Here is a 17,482-nt window from a genome sequence, read left to right as displayed (position 1 = left end):
TATGCAATCTGAGCGCGCTGGCTGCCAGGCATGTTGTACACCTTAATAAACAAACAGAGACACACATATGCACACGCACTCTTCTTTATTCACTTTTTTGTGAATTTTATATCCTGCGTGTGTCTGTTCAGTAAAGTCTGTTTAATGTCTTTAATTTTCAGTATCAAGTAAATCTTTATGTGGCCAGTATGATATATAAAGAGACACGTTTGTTTTATGACGTCTTTGCTTGTTTTCTTTTTACATTACCAGTAACTTTCTCTGCTGCAACTGATGAGAGCTCAAGGGAATAAAATGCTTTGCTAAAATCATTTGAGAACAAGTTCATTAAAAAACTAACAAACACACTCGTCACATGACACGGAGGGATAAATGAATGGAAAATTCATTACAATCTGTGTTATAACAAACATAAAGTGACAGGTAGATGTGTATTTTTACCTCAGTCCCCAATGCTTACACAGCAGCTTTGCTTCCCATGAAATATGCTGCTGTGGCCTACTTAGCTTTTGAGGCATTTCCACTTCCTTAAAAACATGCTGTAATTGGTGGAAGGGGGGCAAACATTAAAATGTACGATACTTAAGTCACTGCAGCATAAAAATGACTTTTACTTGGGGGAAATTATATTTGCAGAGTCGGTTTCCACAGTTGATATGCTGCTTTCAGTTTAGGTTTTAATGTCTGTTTAGTTTCAGTTTACTATTTATTAGTTTCAGTATTAGGTTTAGTTTAGTTAGCTTTGGTGTTGTTTTTTTTTAGCTTTGATCACTGATGCTATTTATCTAGGTCAACAAGTTCACAAGGGGTCACAAAAAAGAACAATATCTCATGTCATGTAAACATACCCTCTGGAAATGCATGCACGAAGAGCCTCTGATGCAGGTTAACACATGTTACTGTGATTTGTGTTTTATGTGCCACATATTTTTTTAGTTGGTCTAATGTTATATTAGCTAACAGTTTAGCTTTAGCAAACTGATATTACTATTCTACTGCTCTATCACAAACACACTTATCATCCACTTCATACAGATTTGTAATAAAATGGCTAGTGTATATATTTTTTAATTCAAATGACCATTAGGACACATAGATTTCACATGAATACGTTTAGAGAACTTTCCTATAATGATTTTTAAAGGTTGCAAACAACCTTCAGGATATTCTTTTAAAAAGGAAACAAGCAGACACAAACGTGTTTCTTAAAACAGGTAACAGACTCTAAAACAGAGGGAATTATGGTGTGTTCAAAAGTTTATATAAGCCCAAAATGCTTTATACACTCAGGTTAGTAGCTGTCATTTTAATTAGACACTTTCATACACGTGCTCACGTTTGAGCGGCAGAAATTCAAAACAAAACTACCTCAAAGTTCAGTAACCTAAATATCTTACGCTACTTTTTGTCACGTGATATCTCTCTTTCTTTTCTTGAACTTATGAAAAGCGTTTGCGTAATTAAAAAACAAAAAAATAAAAAATACAGGGTAGCTACGACAGACACGTTTCGGGACCTGCAGCGAGTTAGTGTGTGGGAAGAACTGACACGACTAGCTGCCGGCGAGCACGCGCGGGTGAGTTGACGTCACTGGCAATTCCAGCAACTGGGTGGAGCGAATCGGTAACTGCGGAGAGGAGACATTTCTGAACTTCACAGCAAGTTTCTCAGTTAAAACAAAAGCTGCGTGTTCCTGCAGAGCATGGGCGGCTCACATCTCAGCGTGTCTCACCCGGAGGTAAATCATTTGTACCCTAATAATACTTAATATTTACTTAGAAAAAAAAGAGATCATAATTAAGGTTTAATAGAATTTGAGACTGAATAAAATGCCGAGTGTCTGGTAATTCGGTACTTATCACAAAGCTGCTCCCTCCTATCTGGCAATACGCCTATTTTTGTTAATCACCAAATGACTTTACGCTCCACTGCACCCAAGAGGAAGTCTGAAACTGTCAGTCTGTATGCAGTTGGGCTATTTATGCCAGATGTTGTATTTGTGATACGGATGTAGTTACCCCACATGTTGCAGCTACAGGTCAATGCGTGAACTCTTTCTGTAAGACCAACAGAGTTTTTGACTATGTCTTGTGATTGATTATTATTGTTGTTGTTGTTATTTTGTATGTGAGAGTTCCTGATGAATTTGGGCTTTTCGCAGGCACTAGATGCCCTTGTCTAAATGTGATGGCCAGACCTATAACAAGGTGGCTTCTGTCCATCTTGGTGACCAGTGTCTCTGCTGCTGCAGCAGGTAGGCCTGTTCAAAAGCGCTTGTGCACAAATACTCATAAAAAGTACTTGCGCCTGCATTCAAAGGGAAGTGTTGTCGCCTTGTACCCCACAACTTTATCAACTGTAATAACCACAACACTTTAACACCCTGTTACACTAACCCACTTAAATGCCATGCTATCTGCAGTGCTGTTTTCTTTACAGTCATGTTTACTGATTATTTGATTAATTCTGTACTTTGAGAGGTTTTGCTTTATCATAACCCCTAAATGATTTGTTTTTCCTGTTCTCTAATGCTTTAGAAATTCCTTCTTTGTACTGCTTTCTTTGTTTAGTAATACTTTGGTTTAAAATCTTAAACTTAAACTTGTAGACACTCACTGTGGTACCGCTGTCCTGACCTTCTCTATACATTTTAAGATTAGAATCATCACCCCATCATTCCCACTGATTTTCAGTCCAGTTCTGGTGTAATTTGGCATCCCTCAGCTTTTTCTCCCTGTTTCACCCTTATTGAGAATTTTCAGCCATTCTTCCACTGAGACCATTTCTGATAATGCTTCAGTGAACAGTAGATGAATCACCTGAAGGGTCAGATGCATCTCTCAGGTCATTTTGTTTGTTCTGGTCACATTTTTTCCTGTTTTTGAGAACGTGAGTTTCCAGTAGTGTCCGTCTGCTGTAGACAGTTTTTTAGGCTTGACAGTTCTTCTTTTGTAGTTTTGTAGCTGTAGCTTCCTCAAATTTGTTTTAGGACACACTGCACACTATGCCTAAATATGCCATGTTTTCAGCTAAAAGCTCTTTTGGAATCATCTTACAAAAATCCTATTTTATGCCTGTCAAACTAGGTTATATTTGATATTTTTCTTAGATTTAACTAAAGAAATACAAGCAAATTATTTGTTTATTAGACAGGCTGCTTGTAAAAAAGTGGCTAAATACAATAAAAAATGGGTTTTTGCTCAGTTCTGTGTTTTATGTAGGCACAACACTGGTTCGTCCTTTGACTTTGATCCCTTTTTATGCTTGAATGATTCTTTGGTCAGTGTTAAGTGGCCCTAAAAATAGTGTGTGGACATTCCTGAGTGAAAAAAGGAACAAACAACCAAAGAAAGAAACATGTTCCAAGAGAACTAGACCACTTTCAAAGGTTACAAAACAGTCTGGCTCCCCAGATGCAACATACAAAGAAAAGAGGGTAGCTCAAGACTTTTGCACAGTACAAGGGAATGGTTGCAGACTAACCAAGAGCAGACCAAGTATATTAAAGCTTAATTTTCACATTATTTTCCACTTTTCAACTAGGCACATGCAAATGCTATCCATAAATGAATGAGTATTTTAGTTCTTAGTAAAGGACTGACCTGTACAATAACAGAAAATGTTAGTTGGGAGCTTTATGTGCATCACATTTTCCTGAAGCTGAGGACACTACATCAATCTCAACACATTTTTACTATTTATTCTCACTATTTATTTATTTGGTGGCCCATCTATCACACCTATCAGTCTTTCCTCATTGTTTGTGCTGTTTTTAAAGAGAAGTGGTCATAATTGACTAGACTACACTTGTTTTGGATCCAAACTGCACAAACGGGTTACTGCTAAAAGTGTAGAGGCTTACAAGAAACGTGTAAAGGTGGCAATCTTGCGATGAGTAAAATCAAAGGTATGCGTGTGTGTGTGTGCGCACAGATAGACGGATGCGCGCACATTTTTTTTCTTGTGGTTGAGAACAGTGTTAGATCTATTGCTTTCTCCCCCTTTTCTTCATCATCTCTCACTTCCTGTATCATTTTATAACAATTATAGTCACCTTTGCTAAAAGCCTTAACTTATGCAATCTTATTAAATGATAATAAATGTGGAGAATATGGTTGGAACTGACGGTAAATCAGTCGTGTTCACTCTTATTTCTTCACTCATTACATGTGTCTGAGTTTGTGAGTCATTGTAGCTTCGCAGTCTGTCACACAGGGTCAGTTTGCTTTACTGTGACTCGTGGGGATATTACCAAATATAGTTTTATTGCAGACGTTTTGTCACTTTCCTTTCTTTGTCTTTTGTTTCATTAGTTTTATTTCCTAGGAAATGAGACAAAGGAGCTGATTTAAAACACATCTGGAGCTTTTTAACAGTAAAGCTGTTATAAAAAGCTAAATTAGCCCCCACTAGCAAGACGCAGAACCACATTAAATATATTAAATAAATACTCGTGCTGTTAGTGTGTTTGGGTTTTAGCAGCAGTGAAGGTGACTGGTGTAGCAAGAGAGAGAGGTTTGACAGAACTGCCAGAAAGTGACTAGAGAAGGGAGCTAAGGCTGGATTTTGGAGAAGGGAGAGTGCATGTTGGGTAGGAACAGTGTGTGGTTTAAGTAATGTGGGATCTTGAAGTGGATGAGTGCAGGCTGATTAGATGGACAACGAGGTGGGAACTCATTGCAGTTTATTTTTTCTGTACTTCATCTCTCCTCTGTCTTCCTGCATTCTGTGAGCTGGGAGTTTTTATATTCAGCGTGCTGCTGTGTTGCATCAGCGTAGGTTTTTGGTTGAGCAGTATTGAAAGGACAAGTTGTGGAACACATCTGGGAAAGATTTTGTGCATCACTGGCCGAATTTCCTGTACTTTGTTCGTATTTTTAGAAATGTTTGATACTTTTCTACATCACTTTATGTTAAAAAGATCTAGTTAAAGTAATGGAAAACACACAAATCAGGCACTGAGTGGACCTCACCTGCCACTTCGTTAAGCACACCTTGCTAGTAGTGGGTTGGATCAAAGTCTGCCTTTATTCTTCTTGCAAAGATTCAACAAGTTGCCGGAAACATTCCTCACAGATTTTGTCCATATTGCTACAATGGCTGCAGATTTGTCTGTCGCACATCCAGATTCAGATCTGGTGACTGTGGAGGTCATTTGAGTGTAGTGAACTATTTGTCATGTTCAGGAAACCAATCTGAGGTTTGTGATGTGGTGTTTTATCGTGCTGGAAGCAACCACCTGACTCTGGGTACACTGTAGTCATAAAGGGATGGGCAGAAACAATACTCAGGTAGGCTGGCCCAAAGACTGCTAAGAGAATTTCCCCCACATTATTACACAACCAGCAACCTGAACTGTTGATACAACCCTGGATGAATCCATGCTTTTGTATGCCAAATTCTGAGCCTGCCATCTGAATGAGGAAGCAGAAACTCCTCTATTACCCAATTCTGGTAAGCCTGTGTGAATTTTGACCTCAGTTTCCTATTCTTAGATGACAGGCATGGCAGTTTGACAAACAGCCACACCAGCCCATCTGGCACCAACAGCCACATTGAAAGTCACTGCAATAACATTTCTCCTTCATGCTAATGCTCAGTTTGAACTGAGCATTAGCATCCGGTCATCCCGGATCAGAGGATGCTGATTTTCTATGTGATTTGATGTTTGTGTTAACAAGAAGCATGTAACAGTTTAACTAATCAAGTGGCCTCTGAGTTTATAATTGAAACAGACTTTTGACCTTTGTCAGCTAGTACAGCGGTCCCCAACCCTCGGGCCACGGTCGTTTGGTACCGGGCCACGAGAGTTGAGGCTCGGGTGTAAAATTTATGGTTTCCAGAGTTTTTATCGGTTTTTAGCGTTGTTTTTTATCGTTTTTATCGTTAACTCGGTTTCCCTGGGTCTTTTCCTGTGTGTTATGAATAAATCTTCTTTTTTTGGTACCGGTGCTGGTTTTATTTTGTTGTATTTATCCAAAACACCATAAAGAACGGTCCGTGAAAGTATTGTCGGACATAAACCGGTCAATGGCGCAAAAAAGGTTGGGGGCCGCTGTTCTAGTATTATCCCTGACACTGAGGGCTCAACATGGATACAAATGTATTTTATTTTCTGTCCTCTTTAGTGTTTAGTTCAGATCCGCAGAAAATCAGAGTATAAAATGCTTAAATATGTCACCCCTTCATGTCAGGGATTAATTATGTTATTCAATATTAGAAATATGTGTTTCTGCTCATATTCACCTCATGTTCAAGACTTTCTGCACATTCAGAACTTTTCACAAAGCCTGTGGTTATAGAGAATTTCCTTGTCAGTTATCCAAGTAGCAACAGTACTTCTAAACCTGGGCTTAAAAAGTGGATCGTAATCCTTGTAAACATGACCCCTGTTTGGCAGCCCACAGTTGGCAGTCAGCTAAAGTAATCTGAAATGTAATGTAATGTTCTCCCTGCCTTGTCGGTATAAGCCCCACCCACCCCCTTACGGGTTCATGTGGACTAAGTGTGGCTTTACCGTTCCTACACCTTCCCACGGTTCACCCAGACCTGCCCACAGTGGGACTACCTGGGCCTGTCTGCTGGGACTGATGCTTTTGGCGTCTTTAGTGTAGTGGTTAAAACGTTTGCTTGGCAAGCAAAAGGTTAACAGTTCAAGTCCAGTCGAAGACACAGATCCCTTTGGTGTGTGATGACTCTGCCAACTCAAAACATTAGGAACTACGTTTTATTTCGTGGCTCCTCCATGGGATGTGTGTGCACAACATAGACATTCACTAAATTGGCACAAAAGATTTCATGTATAAACTGTACAAACTCATATCTGATATAGTTTTTTTTTAATTTAAAAAAAGTCCCACTGTTGGAAAAAGACCTGCCTCTGAGGTTTATAGGAGTAATCCCTCTGCTTCTTTCATTGGGGCGATGTGTTCCCTGAGTGCCCCATGGACTCTATGCCTGTGCCTTGAAAGATCGTCTGCCCACGTGTCCCCCCTACTTTGTGTTGACAGATTTGGGAGGGTGTGGAATCATGGTTCAGCGGATGGGCATAGGCTAATAATGCAGCAGCTGTCTTTAATGGAAAGCGGAACTTCAAATCATAATCTAATGCAAACTAGACAGCTGTCAGAAAAACCATGTATTTAGTTTATTACAGAGACACTTTCTAAATCATTATTTGTAGGTGTGTGGGCTTGATTTCACTGTAAAATGACTGTATATGAGTGAGCATGCCTTTTTCTCATCACCTTTACTTGCATCTTGGCCTGATGGAACACGAGAGGAAGACGTAGAGAAAGGAGTTCAGGGTGTACAAACTAAGAACTGTTTTTATTGAGCAAGAGACAAACATGAGGAAAAGGAATATGGAAAAGGAAGGAATGGGGAAAAGGAAGAGGAAAGACAGAGGAAACAGTAGGAGTGAGGAAGCATTAATGGGAGGAAGAGAACAGTGAGAGGTTTGCCTCTTTGGACTTGGAGCTCAAAGGAGGGATATCCTCCTTCTATCTCTCACGGGCAAGAACAAAAGCATCCTAAACACACAAAGGGAAGCGGGTGAAACAAAAAAGCAGATATGAACTCACGTGAAACATAAAACATAATGAAAGTGGGTCTGAAAATAAAACAGGAAGAAAAACTACAAACAAAACCCAGATTGGTAACGATGACTTGTGTTTGTCCTTTGTGTTTTTTCAGATCCGCCAGCTCCTCCCTCTGATCTTGAGTGCTTTAGACCATGTGACGAGACAAGCTGCCATGTGGACATACAGTGCACCTGGGATCCAAAGTCAGACCCTAAGATCCCCACTAACTACACCCTGCACTGGGAGCCAGCTCATAACCAGTAAATAAAACCCATTTTTTACAGCTGTAAACAATAAGAAATGCCCCCTGAATTTGTCTTGAACTTCTCCTGGTGTCATGTCTCGTCTGGTCTTTTCTTTCAGCGACAGCCATGTGAAAGGTGGGACCAGTTTAGACGGTCGCATTCCTCGAGAGGACTTCTCCGGTGGAGGAGAACTTCGGGTTTGGGTCGAGGCCGTTAACCAGAATGGCTCCAACAAATCTCAGCCGGTCGTCTTTAACGTCGAAGGAATCAGTGAGTCAGTCCCACAAATACAAACGCCACCACAAACGGCAGTAATAATGATCAGTTCCTAATACCGAAAATTTTTTGATGTTTATCTTCAAATGATTGATTTTCATTTAAGTAATATTAAAGATGAAACTTTTTTTTTCACTGCTAGCCAAGCCACCCCCACCTAAAGACATTACAGCCGAACCGGAACCGTTGGAGTTTTTGTGGAACACTTCCTGCATAGATTCTTCTGGACGCTGTGACATTCGATATCGGACTAAGGGAGAAACAGACTGGCCAAAGGTGTAGTGCGTTTAGGGGTTTTCTTCCCCATTAACAAATGAATACATGAAATAAAGTCCTTAAAAAAGCTTATTAGGCAAGTTAAATTGTATAGTTTGAGAGACAAAAGTGTCATCCAGTGAAATTATGCTCAAGCTTGTTTTTTTCCTCTTGTGCAGTTTGAGGATGAAGTACATAGCACCTACGCAGTGGAGGAACCGGACCTTTTTACGGTTTATGAATTCCAAGTTCGTTGTGACTGTGGTACAGGATTAATGAGCGACTGGAGTAAGATCCATAGCGTTAGGAGCTCAGAGTCAGGTGAGAGTCCTCATTTGGAGTAATAATAATGATGATAAAAATAATAATAATAATAATAACTTAGATCTTTATGGCACCTTTAGTGGAACCTAAGAAATGTCACGAGGATTGCATCACTTTCCCAAGTTTAGCATTTAAGAACAATTCAAAAAAGGTTCATGTTTCTCTGGGTTTTTTTGGTTTTTTGTTAAAAAAAACCTCTTTAACATTCTTTCACATATTACATCAGAATTGGGAAGCCACTTGAATTGTAGCTGATTACTGTAGTTTTGCATTAAACTGTAACTGTTCTCTTAGCTGTTTTAGTGGCATGTCTTTCGTGCAGCTAGAAGGAAAATGTTGCCTTATCTCCCTGGCTTTGTCTCTTTCTTGCAATGCCACTCAGACCCTGTTGGAGAAGTGGATTTATGGAGGGACTGCGGTATTTCCCCTCTAAGCTCTGACTGTTTTCTGACTTGGAAGGTAGGCTGAGAACTAACTCGCTCACTCTGTCTCACCACGAGCCAACTCATCCCTCACTCTCCTCGCCTTTTCTCCATTCCCTCCAGAGTCTCTCTGATTCTCAGGCACGTGGGTTCATTCGTGGATATAACCTCACAGTTTTCTACAGCAACGGCTCTGAATTGCAGATGTCCACGGCCGAGCCAAACAGGCAGTACATGCATGAAATTGTGGAGCAATTGTGCAGCAACGGTACCACAAAATGGTTCCTCAACGCCACTCTGAAGGATGTGTCATCAGTCAGCATAATCGCCTACAGTTCTAAAGGTGCCACAAAGGAATCGTTTCTGACTATATCAACAACAGGTAAGAGACTGTGCAGACTTTCATAAAAACTACAGGACGCTTTGAAGCCCCTAGCGGCATCTAACCATCTCCGATAGGGGATACATTTAACCTTAAGCACTGGTCTCTTGTTAAGGTAAAGAAGAAAATGTTCTAAAAGTTAACCTCGAGATGAATAAAGAGAACCTCAGCGTGTCCTGGGACCCACCGTCTGACGTCTTCGAGCTAAAAGAATACGTGGTGCAATATAAACAGGCAGGATCTCCACCTGGCCGAGAGTTTGACTGGATAAGAGTGAAAAAAAGCCAGAACGGAACATTTTTTAAAGGTCTGTAATGTGTCAAACCTCATTAATTAAAAGAGTTGTTGTTGTTATGATAACTGTTGATTGCATTTTGAACCCTGTTGTGTGTTGTATGTCTCCACCTACAGGTCAGTTTCAGGAGTACAAAGCATACCAAGTGTCGGTGTTCAAGGTATTGAACAGCAAGGAAGTCCTCCATCTCTTCACAGAGATTGGATATTCTCGTCAGAAAGGTGGCGCTCTCTGCTTTGTTCCTTTGATGGTTTCAGGCCACTGTAGCCTCTTTTCTCTCATCATAATAATTTTTTTCTTTTTTTCTTAATCAGCTCTGTTAGCAGTGCCGTCATTTAAGGTGGAAACTCTCACTGAGACTGAGGTGACTCTTCACTGGAAAGCCATTCCTCTCTCCGAGCAGACTGCCCGGATCTGGTGCTACGAAATTGGATACAAATGGTTGGATACGCAAAAAGGTATATAGCAGCAAACTATGTTACAGTTCAGTTATTTCTGGCTGATTTTTGCAAAGCTAACTGTTCATAGTTAGTAAAGAAGATAGCATGCATGCTTAAAATATAAAGCACATTACATATGAAGGGAAAAAAGACAGAAAACAGGATAAAGATTTTTCTGGGTTGTATTTATCAAACATCTCAGAATTAGTCCTATATAGCATAATATAGGACTTGGCTTTGTGTTTTAAATGTGTTCCTGATGTATTATTTCTGCCTTAAGCTCAGGTCTTGTACCAGAGGTCTGGGATTTTGAGGGCTCCGCACAGTATCTTAACTCTTCCCAGGACATTCCCCGAATCTGCTAAGGCCACTCTCTCAGTTTACACCCCCTAACGGTCCCAACAACCACTGGGTCCACTTTGGACTTCCACGCCTATTCCTTCAGCCACTAGTACATAGCAGTCGTCTTGTGCTCCTTTTCTTTTTTCTAGCATTGCTATCAGCTGGGATCACGTCATCTATCACAGCTGCAGTCCCCTGATGCTTGTCAACCACCACAGTGTCTGGTTGGTTGGCCAACAGCTGTTGGAAGTCCCACAAGACCTTAGCCCTGTTGTTCCACTTTCAGAGGTGTGTCCCACTGAGACGTGTGGACTAATACTTACGTGACCCAGATGTTCCTGCACTGTATCCCAGCCACTTGGATTGTGCTTCTGACTGTACATTGTCTTAGGGTGTGAACGATAGGTTCAATTGACATGTACCATACTCGAGAAGAACTTCCCTCCATCCCCTCTCCCCTGCAGGCTTGCACTCACATTGCGTTTAACTGTCTGGGCTAATTCACTGAAGTTTCCTTTAGCGTCACAAATACTTTTTTACTCTTAGATAAAGCTTTTGCAGAACCCAAGGAGCTCATGATTCTGTGCATTTTGTGGCACCCATAATGTGGTGGTGCACCATCTTGCTGAAAAAACTCAGGGAACGTGCCAGCTTCAGTGCATAAAGAGGGAAGCACATCATCATGTAGCAGTTTCAAATATCCAGTGGCCTTGAGGTCTCCATTGATGAAGAATGGACCCACTATCGTTGTACCCCATATACCACACCAAACCATCACTTTTGTTGTTCCAACAGTCTTGGAGGGATCCATCCAATGTGGGTTAGTGTCAGACCAATAGCGGTGGTTTTGTTAGTTAACTTCACCATTCACATAAAAGTTTGCCTCATCACTGAACAAAATCTTCTGCATGAACTGAGGGTCCTGTTCCAATTTTTGTTTTGCCCATTCTGCAAATTCTGTGCGCCGATCTGGGTCATCCTCGTTGAGATGCTGCAGTAGCTGGAGTTTGTAAGGGTGCCATTTGTGAGTAGCTAATATCCGCCGAAGGGATGTTCGACTAATGCCACTCTCCAGTGACATGCGGCGAGTGCTACGCTGTGGGCTCTTGCTGAATGAAGCTAGGACAGCCACTGATGTTTCTTCATTAGTGACAGTTTTCTTGCGTCCACATTTTGGCAAATCCAACACTGAACCAGTTTGAACACAATTTCGATCTGCTCCTCATGTGTTAACCTCTTTGACATGTCAATGGCAAAGAGAAACTTGCAAATAACTCATGAAAGAATAAAGTTACGTTGAAACCAAGCACACCATTGTTTTTCTTGTGACATTACCAATAAGTTTGATGTGTCACATGGCCCTCTTCCTATTGAAAAAACAAAAGTAGTATCCAAGATGGCCGACTTCTAAATGGCCACCATGGTCACCACCCATCTTAAGGAGTTTGCCCCCTCACATATACTAATGTACCACAAGCAGGACTTTAATATCACCAACCATTCCCATGTTATTACGATGTATCCATTTAAATGGCCCACCCTGTACTACTGAACCCAGTGATTTTTATGGGGGCAGGTGTGGGGTGCAGATAGGAATGCTACTAGATTTGCACTGTGCTCGAGTCCAGATGAACTGTGTCCCAGCCCACCTTTTCAAGCAAGCAATGGCAACTTACCACTGCCTCACTTCTTTTCTGCCATATTTGCAAGAACTTTCACAGCCCAACTTTATTGACACCCGCAGCATGAACGCATGACAGGAATGTGCCGTGGTTTGTAGTATTGGACCTCTGATTTAGGATTTTTTGGAATATAAACTCTGGTCTAATAATTAGAATTTTCAGTTTTTGATTATAGTTTAGAGTTCTTAGTTTACTTTCAGTGTTTTTCTTTATTTTTGTAATCATAGTAGCCTAATGCCTTTGTGCTTTAGTCATTTCATCATAGGTGATGATTTTACAGTAGTATAATCCTACTAATTTCATCTGTCTGACATACGTGCATTATTAATGATTAACACCTGATTAGTGACTTCCTGCTCTGACATATTTGATAAATAAAGACTCAATAACTTTGATTACACACGTAACCTCACTCCAGACATTTTCTCTCTTTCAGTGTTCAATGTAAATGCTTCCAATGATCATCAGACCTTCACGCTCCGTGATCTCAGTCCAGGCGACTATGAGGTGTGGATGAGAGCTATTACTGAATTTGGACGTGAAGCGAATGCCACTGAAACATTCAAAATAAACCACCAGCAAGATATGTATGGTAGGTAGGATGGGTTTGACGTTATGTTTGAAGTTGTTGTTGATTTTTCTTTATTTTTCTTGCTGGATGTAACTAACTTAGGGTGTAATGGATTGTGCAGTGTTATAAGATATGAACTATTTATTATTTCTCTCACAATGATCGCTTCTCCCTCTTTTTTTAGGGTTATTGATACCAGTTCTGTCTGTTGTTGTGCTCCTTTGTGTGTGTTGTATTTTACTCAGGTGAGACGCTCATCTTAAACTTATCTCTGACATCATATTTGAAGCACATCACAATTGTGTTACGTACTGTTAACAAATACTTTTATATTCTGAATAAATGTTGAATAACATGAGAAATATAGTAAAAAAAAAATATCACAGTATACCAAGGACACAAAACATATTAAATTCAAACTCCCTCCAGTTTTGTCTTTATGAACATAGTTACTTCTACTTTTTTATGAGGTGATCTCCCAGTCTAACATATTTGCTGTTTACTGTCTTGTCTCTGGCAGCGTTTGTCCAGGACCAATCAAAGCATGTCCACTGATATCTTCGTGCACCTATGAGAAAGTGCCTGATCCCCGCAACAGTCACATCTTTAAACAGATGAAGCATCAGGTTAGACTGAATGAAACGTAACTGCGAGGTTTCTATAGACTCCTAAAAGTCTTAATTTTTTTTACTGTATTTGTTATAGTAAAAGCCTTAAGTTATATAAAAAAACAACTTTAATAATGGTTTCAAAAATCCTTTAAAAGATACTTTCTGGTATTGTAAGTAATTAACAAAATGGCTCTTTATAGATCTGTATTACAGAAACAACAGCAGTCATTCTGTGATGTGAAAAAGAAAGTTGTCACAGGACTGTATGCAATCCCATGGAAAACTAAGTAGACATCATCATTCAGCAGCTTGTAGAGCCACATTTAGCAACAACTTAAACTGATTGTTTCCTGTATGGCTATCAGCATCTCACAGTGTTGTGGGGGAACGTCGCTTCAGTTGGTTGAGGTTTGTGGGAATTTTTTTTTAAACGCAGATCTCTTAAGTTCCCACCAAAGCATTTCAATCAGGTTTAGCCACTGCAACATGCTGAGTCTTTCCTTTTTTAGCCATTTGGTTGCAGATTTGCTGCTCTGCTTCGAATCATTGCCCTGTTGCATGACCCAGTTTGGAGCATAATTTACTATACAGAGGAGCTCATGGTGTCCTGGTCTGGCTCCAAAACAATCCCAAGGCTACTAATGACAAAAAATAAGCTAAATCAAGACCAATACCAGTTGATGCATACAGGTCACTGATATATAAACTTGGCTCAATGATAATCAAGAAATTGTTTTTTGTTTTTTCTGTCTCTCTGTAGTTTAATGATCCTTTGGGCTGGATATGCATTCCCGTCTGTGAGCCACAGCCCAAGATCTCTGTGCTCGAAGTTGTAAAAATAAAGTCCCCAAATTTAAACCCTGATGGATTAGTAGGACCAGTGACAGGAGACAAGTTTTCACAAGATGATCAGAGGGAGGATGCTGTCCGAGAGGAGACTGGAAGGTTGGACCGCAGATATGGAAAAGAGCCCTACAGCAAAATGGTTGATTCCGATGAGGAAACGAGTGGCAGCTCATCAGAGGAAGAACAGTTCACGTCTGGTTACGAGCAACACTTCATGCCCTCTCCTTTAGAAGTAAGTTTTATCAAAGCCTCACACCTGATCAGAGACATTATTCTCATTTTTTTCTTTCTTTGTTGTTATTTATTGACTTTATTTAAAAAGAGCCAGTATACAAATAGTAAAGTAATACTATTTTACCTCAGACATACAGCTAAGCACTGGTCCAGGTCAGTCAGCTCACTGAAATTATTTCTTTGCGTCATCGGATGTGCTCCCAACTCTGCCAGCAAGAGCTCAAACTGCCCCGCTGACAACCTGGAATATGTACGAAAGAATCAGAATCAGAATACTTTATTGATCCCTGGGGGAAATTATTTTTTGTTACAGTGCTCCATTATAAGCCAACATTAAGACAAGACAGACAATACGCTAACTAAGAATAGTACAATATATACATATACATACATACATACATAAGTCACTCATAAATAAATAGCTGGAAAAGAAACATGTGTAGCTGTAGCAGCAAACAGTGTGTTAAGTGGATGCGTTGTACAGGGAGATGGCCACAGGCAGGAATGGTTTCCTGTGTCGTTCAGTGGTGCTTTTCGGTAATCTCAGTCTCTCACTGAACGAGCTCCTGTGACTGACCAACATGTCATGGAGTGGGTGGGAGGTGTTATCCAACATTGTCTTTATCTTGGACAGCATCCGCCTCTCCGACACCACCTTGAGGGAGTCCAGCTCCATCCCCACAACATTACTGGCCTTACGGATCAGTTTATTGAGTCTGTTGGCATCTGCGACCCTCAGCCTGCTCCCCCAGCATGCAACAGCATAGAGGATCGCACTGGCCACCACAGACTCATAGAAAATCCTGAGCATTTTCTGGCAGATGTTGAAGGACCTCAGTCGCCTCAAAAAATAGAGACGACTCTGGCCCTTCCTGTAAAGTGCTGTGGTGTTTTTAGCCCAGTCCAGTTTATTGTCAATGTGTACTCCAAGGTATTTATAGTCCTCCACAATGTCAACACTGACCCCCTGGATTGAAACAGGGGTCAAGTGTTTCCTGGTCTTCCTGAAGTCCACGATCAGTTCCTTGGTCTTTGCCACGTTGAGCTGCAGATGATTCTGCTCACACCACGTGACAAAGGAGTCGACCACAGCCCTGTACTCTTTCTCATCAAGCAGCTGTGATACAGCTTCAAGTCCTGGATTAAACCAGGAAATTCTCTCTGCTGCTTCCTTCTCGTGAGAATTGGGTGGACCCAGGATCTCAGTTTCTTACTTTTCTAGTTTAGAAACATCCTGATTGCTTGATGTCAACTTCATTTTTTTCACTGTGTGCTTTTTGAGGGCAGATTTTCTCCCAAAATGCATCACTTTTGGTGTTTGTATACATTAGATGACAAGTTCAGATCACAAAAATTCAGAATTTTGTGTGCTTGGTTTGTAATGGCCTGTAGTCTAACTCTGTCATGATTTGCAGCTTTTGCATTAGTATACGACCATATCATGTTTAGTTTTTGTTTTTTATTCCACTATGATGTCATAATTCTGCCAGTCTTATATACACTTTGCAACTAAAGGCTCCCTTATTTATTCAAATCCTTTTTTCTCTCTCTCTGTAGTTTAATGAGTCCTTGGACTTTATCTGCATTCCCGTCAGTGAGACACAGCCCAAGAACTCTGAGGGATTAACAGGGCCAGTGGTGGGAGATGAGTCCTCGGAGATGGAGAGCCCAGATGATCAGAGGGAGGGTGGAAGAGAGGTGTACAACAAAATGGATGATCCCTATGAGGAGACAGGGGATTTCTGTAGCTCATCAGAGGAAGAACAGTTTACATCCGGCTATGAGAAACACTTCATGCCCTCTCCTTTGGAAGTACTCTAACATTGGCTATATCGCCACACCTCATCTGGCACGTTGTTTGTTTGTTTGTTTAATATACGATTGTTTAAGATGGGAAACCTCTGGATAGCCTTTTTCTTGAGATGCCTGCAGAGCATTTGGGTCACTGGAAAAATTTGTCTGCTGAAGCTGATTTTATGTCTCTCTCTGTCACAGTTTTCAGCTTTTGCATTAGTTTGTTCCATCTAATCATATCATGTTTATTGTTTATTTTTTGGATACTTTTTCTATTTCAGTTAAAGTCGACTCGCTCTGCATCCCACACTTTGCCCAGCATTGAGCCTGACTATGACAACACCAACAGCAGTATTTTTAAGAGTCGAAACATTTGCAGGATGTGCAGTAGTTTACAATAGTTTATTTCGAATCTGCATATTAACCCTAATCAAAGTGCACAGAGTGACAAATTATACTGACACCACCTGCTAAAACACTTTATGGTATTATAAAGTATCTCAGGAAACTCAATAAAAATAAAAGTTATCTGTACAATTATAAAACTGTGCTTTAAACAGATGTTTGTTTGTTTTTTCACATAAAGCGTCTTTAGGTAACACTGGATCTAATTTTATCATATCCATGACCTGTATGAAGTCACTGGAAATAGAGTCTGAATTTGTTGCTATTTACTCACACACATGCTCTGTAAATGCCATCCATCCACTCTATTCCAATCCAATCTGGGTTGTGGGGTAAATGACAATCCTTTGAATTTGATTTTTAAATGATTTTGAGTGTGTTGGAAATATTAACATCTTTCTTAGTTTTTTACATTGTTGTACAATATACTTTATATTTTGATAAATAAAATGTCTGTCAAATACATGTACAGCCATCACATTTGATTTAAATTACTAATATTGACTGTTTAAGCAACACCATGCTGGAGGAATATGGTGTAACACACAATTTAGGTGTAATGATTAGAGATTACACTTAATAACAAAACCCAAAAGGCCATAATTGTAACACATGGTTAAGTTGGTTGTTATAGATAGATAGATAGATAGATAGATAGATAGATAGATAGATAGATAGATAGATAGATAGATAGATAGATAGATAGATAGATAGATAGATAGATAGATAGATAGATAGATAGATTGATTGATTGATTGATTAAAAGTATATTTTG

The 17,482-nt window shown here is 40.1% G+C and overlaps 1 protein-coding gene across 1 annotated transcript; it reads left to right on the top strand.

Annotated features, from left to right (window-relative positions):
* The first annotated feature begins 1,615 nt into the window (after positions 1-1,615).
* On the top strand, positions 1,616-17,161 carry il12rb2l (interleukin 12 receptor, beta 2a, like). The gene is made up of 16 exons (XM_085403682.1): positions 1,616-1,738; positions 2,162-2,254; positions 7,696-7,843; positions 7,947-8,098; positions 8,247-8,380; positions 8,539-8,680; positions 9,066-9,142; positions 9,229-9,487; positions 9,603-9,794; positions 9,899-10,003; positions 10,097-10,240; positions 12,683-12,838; positions 13,002-13,062; positions 13,338-13,443; positions 14,189-14,506; positions 16,066-17,161. The coding sequence occupies exons 2-16, from the start codon at positions 2,188-2,190 to the stop codon at positions 16,327-16,329; spliced, it is 2,325 nt and encodes a 774-aa protein (XP_085259808.1). The 5' UTR covers positions 1,616-1,738; positions 2,162-2,187; the 3' UTR covers positions 16,330-17,161.
* The last annotated feature ends 321 nt before the right edge of the window (positions 17,162-17,482 follow it).

Source organism: Rhamphochromis longiceps, linkage group LG4 (assembly GCF_057381845.1).
Source record: "Rhamphochromis longiceps isolate RC_006_pf linkage group LG4, R_longiceps_female_GT1.1, whole genome shotgun sequence".
NCBI lineage: Eukaryota > Metazoa > Chordata > Actinopteri > Cichliformes > Cichlidae > Rhamphochromis > Rhamphochromis longiceps.
The sequence above is the reverse complement of the archived record's forward strand: the minus strand, read 5'-3'. Positions and strand labels throughout refer to the sequence as shown.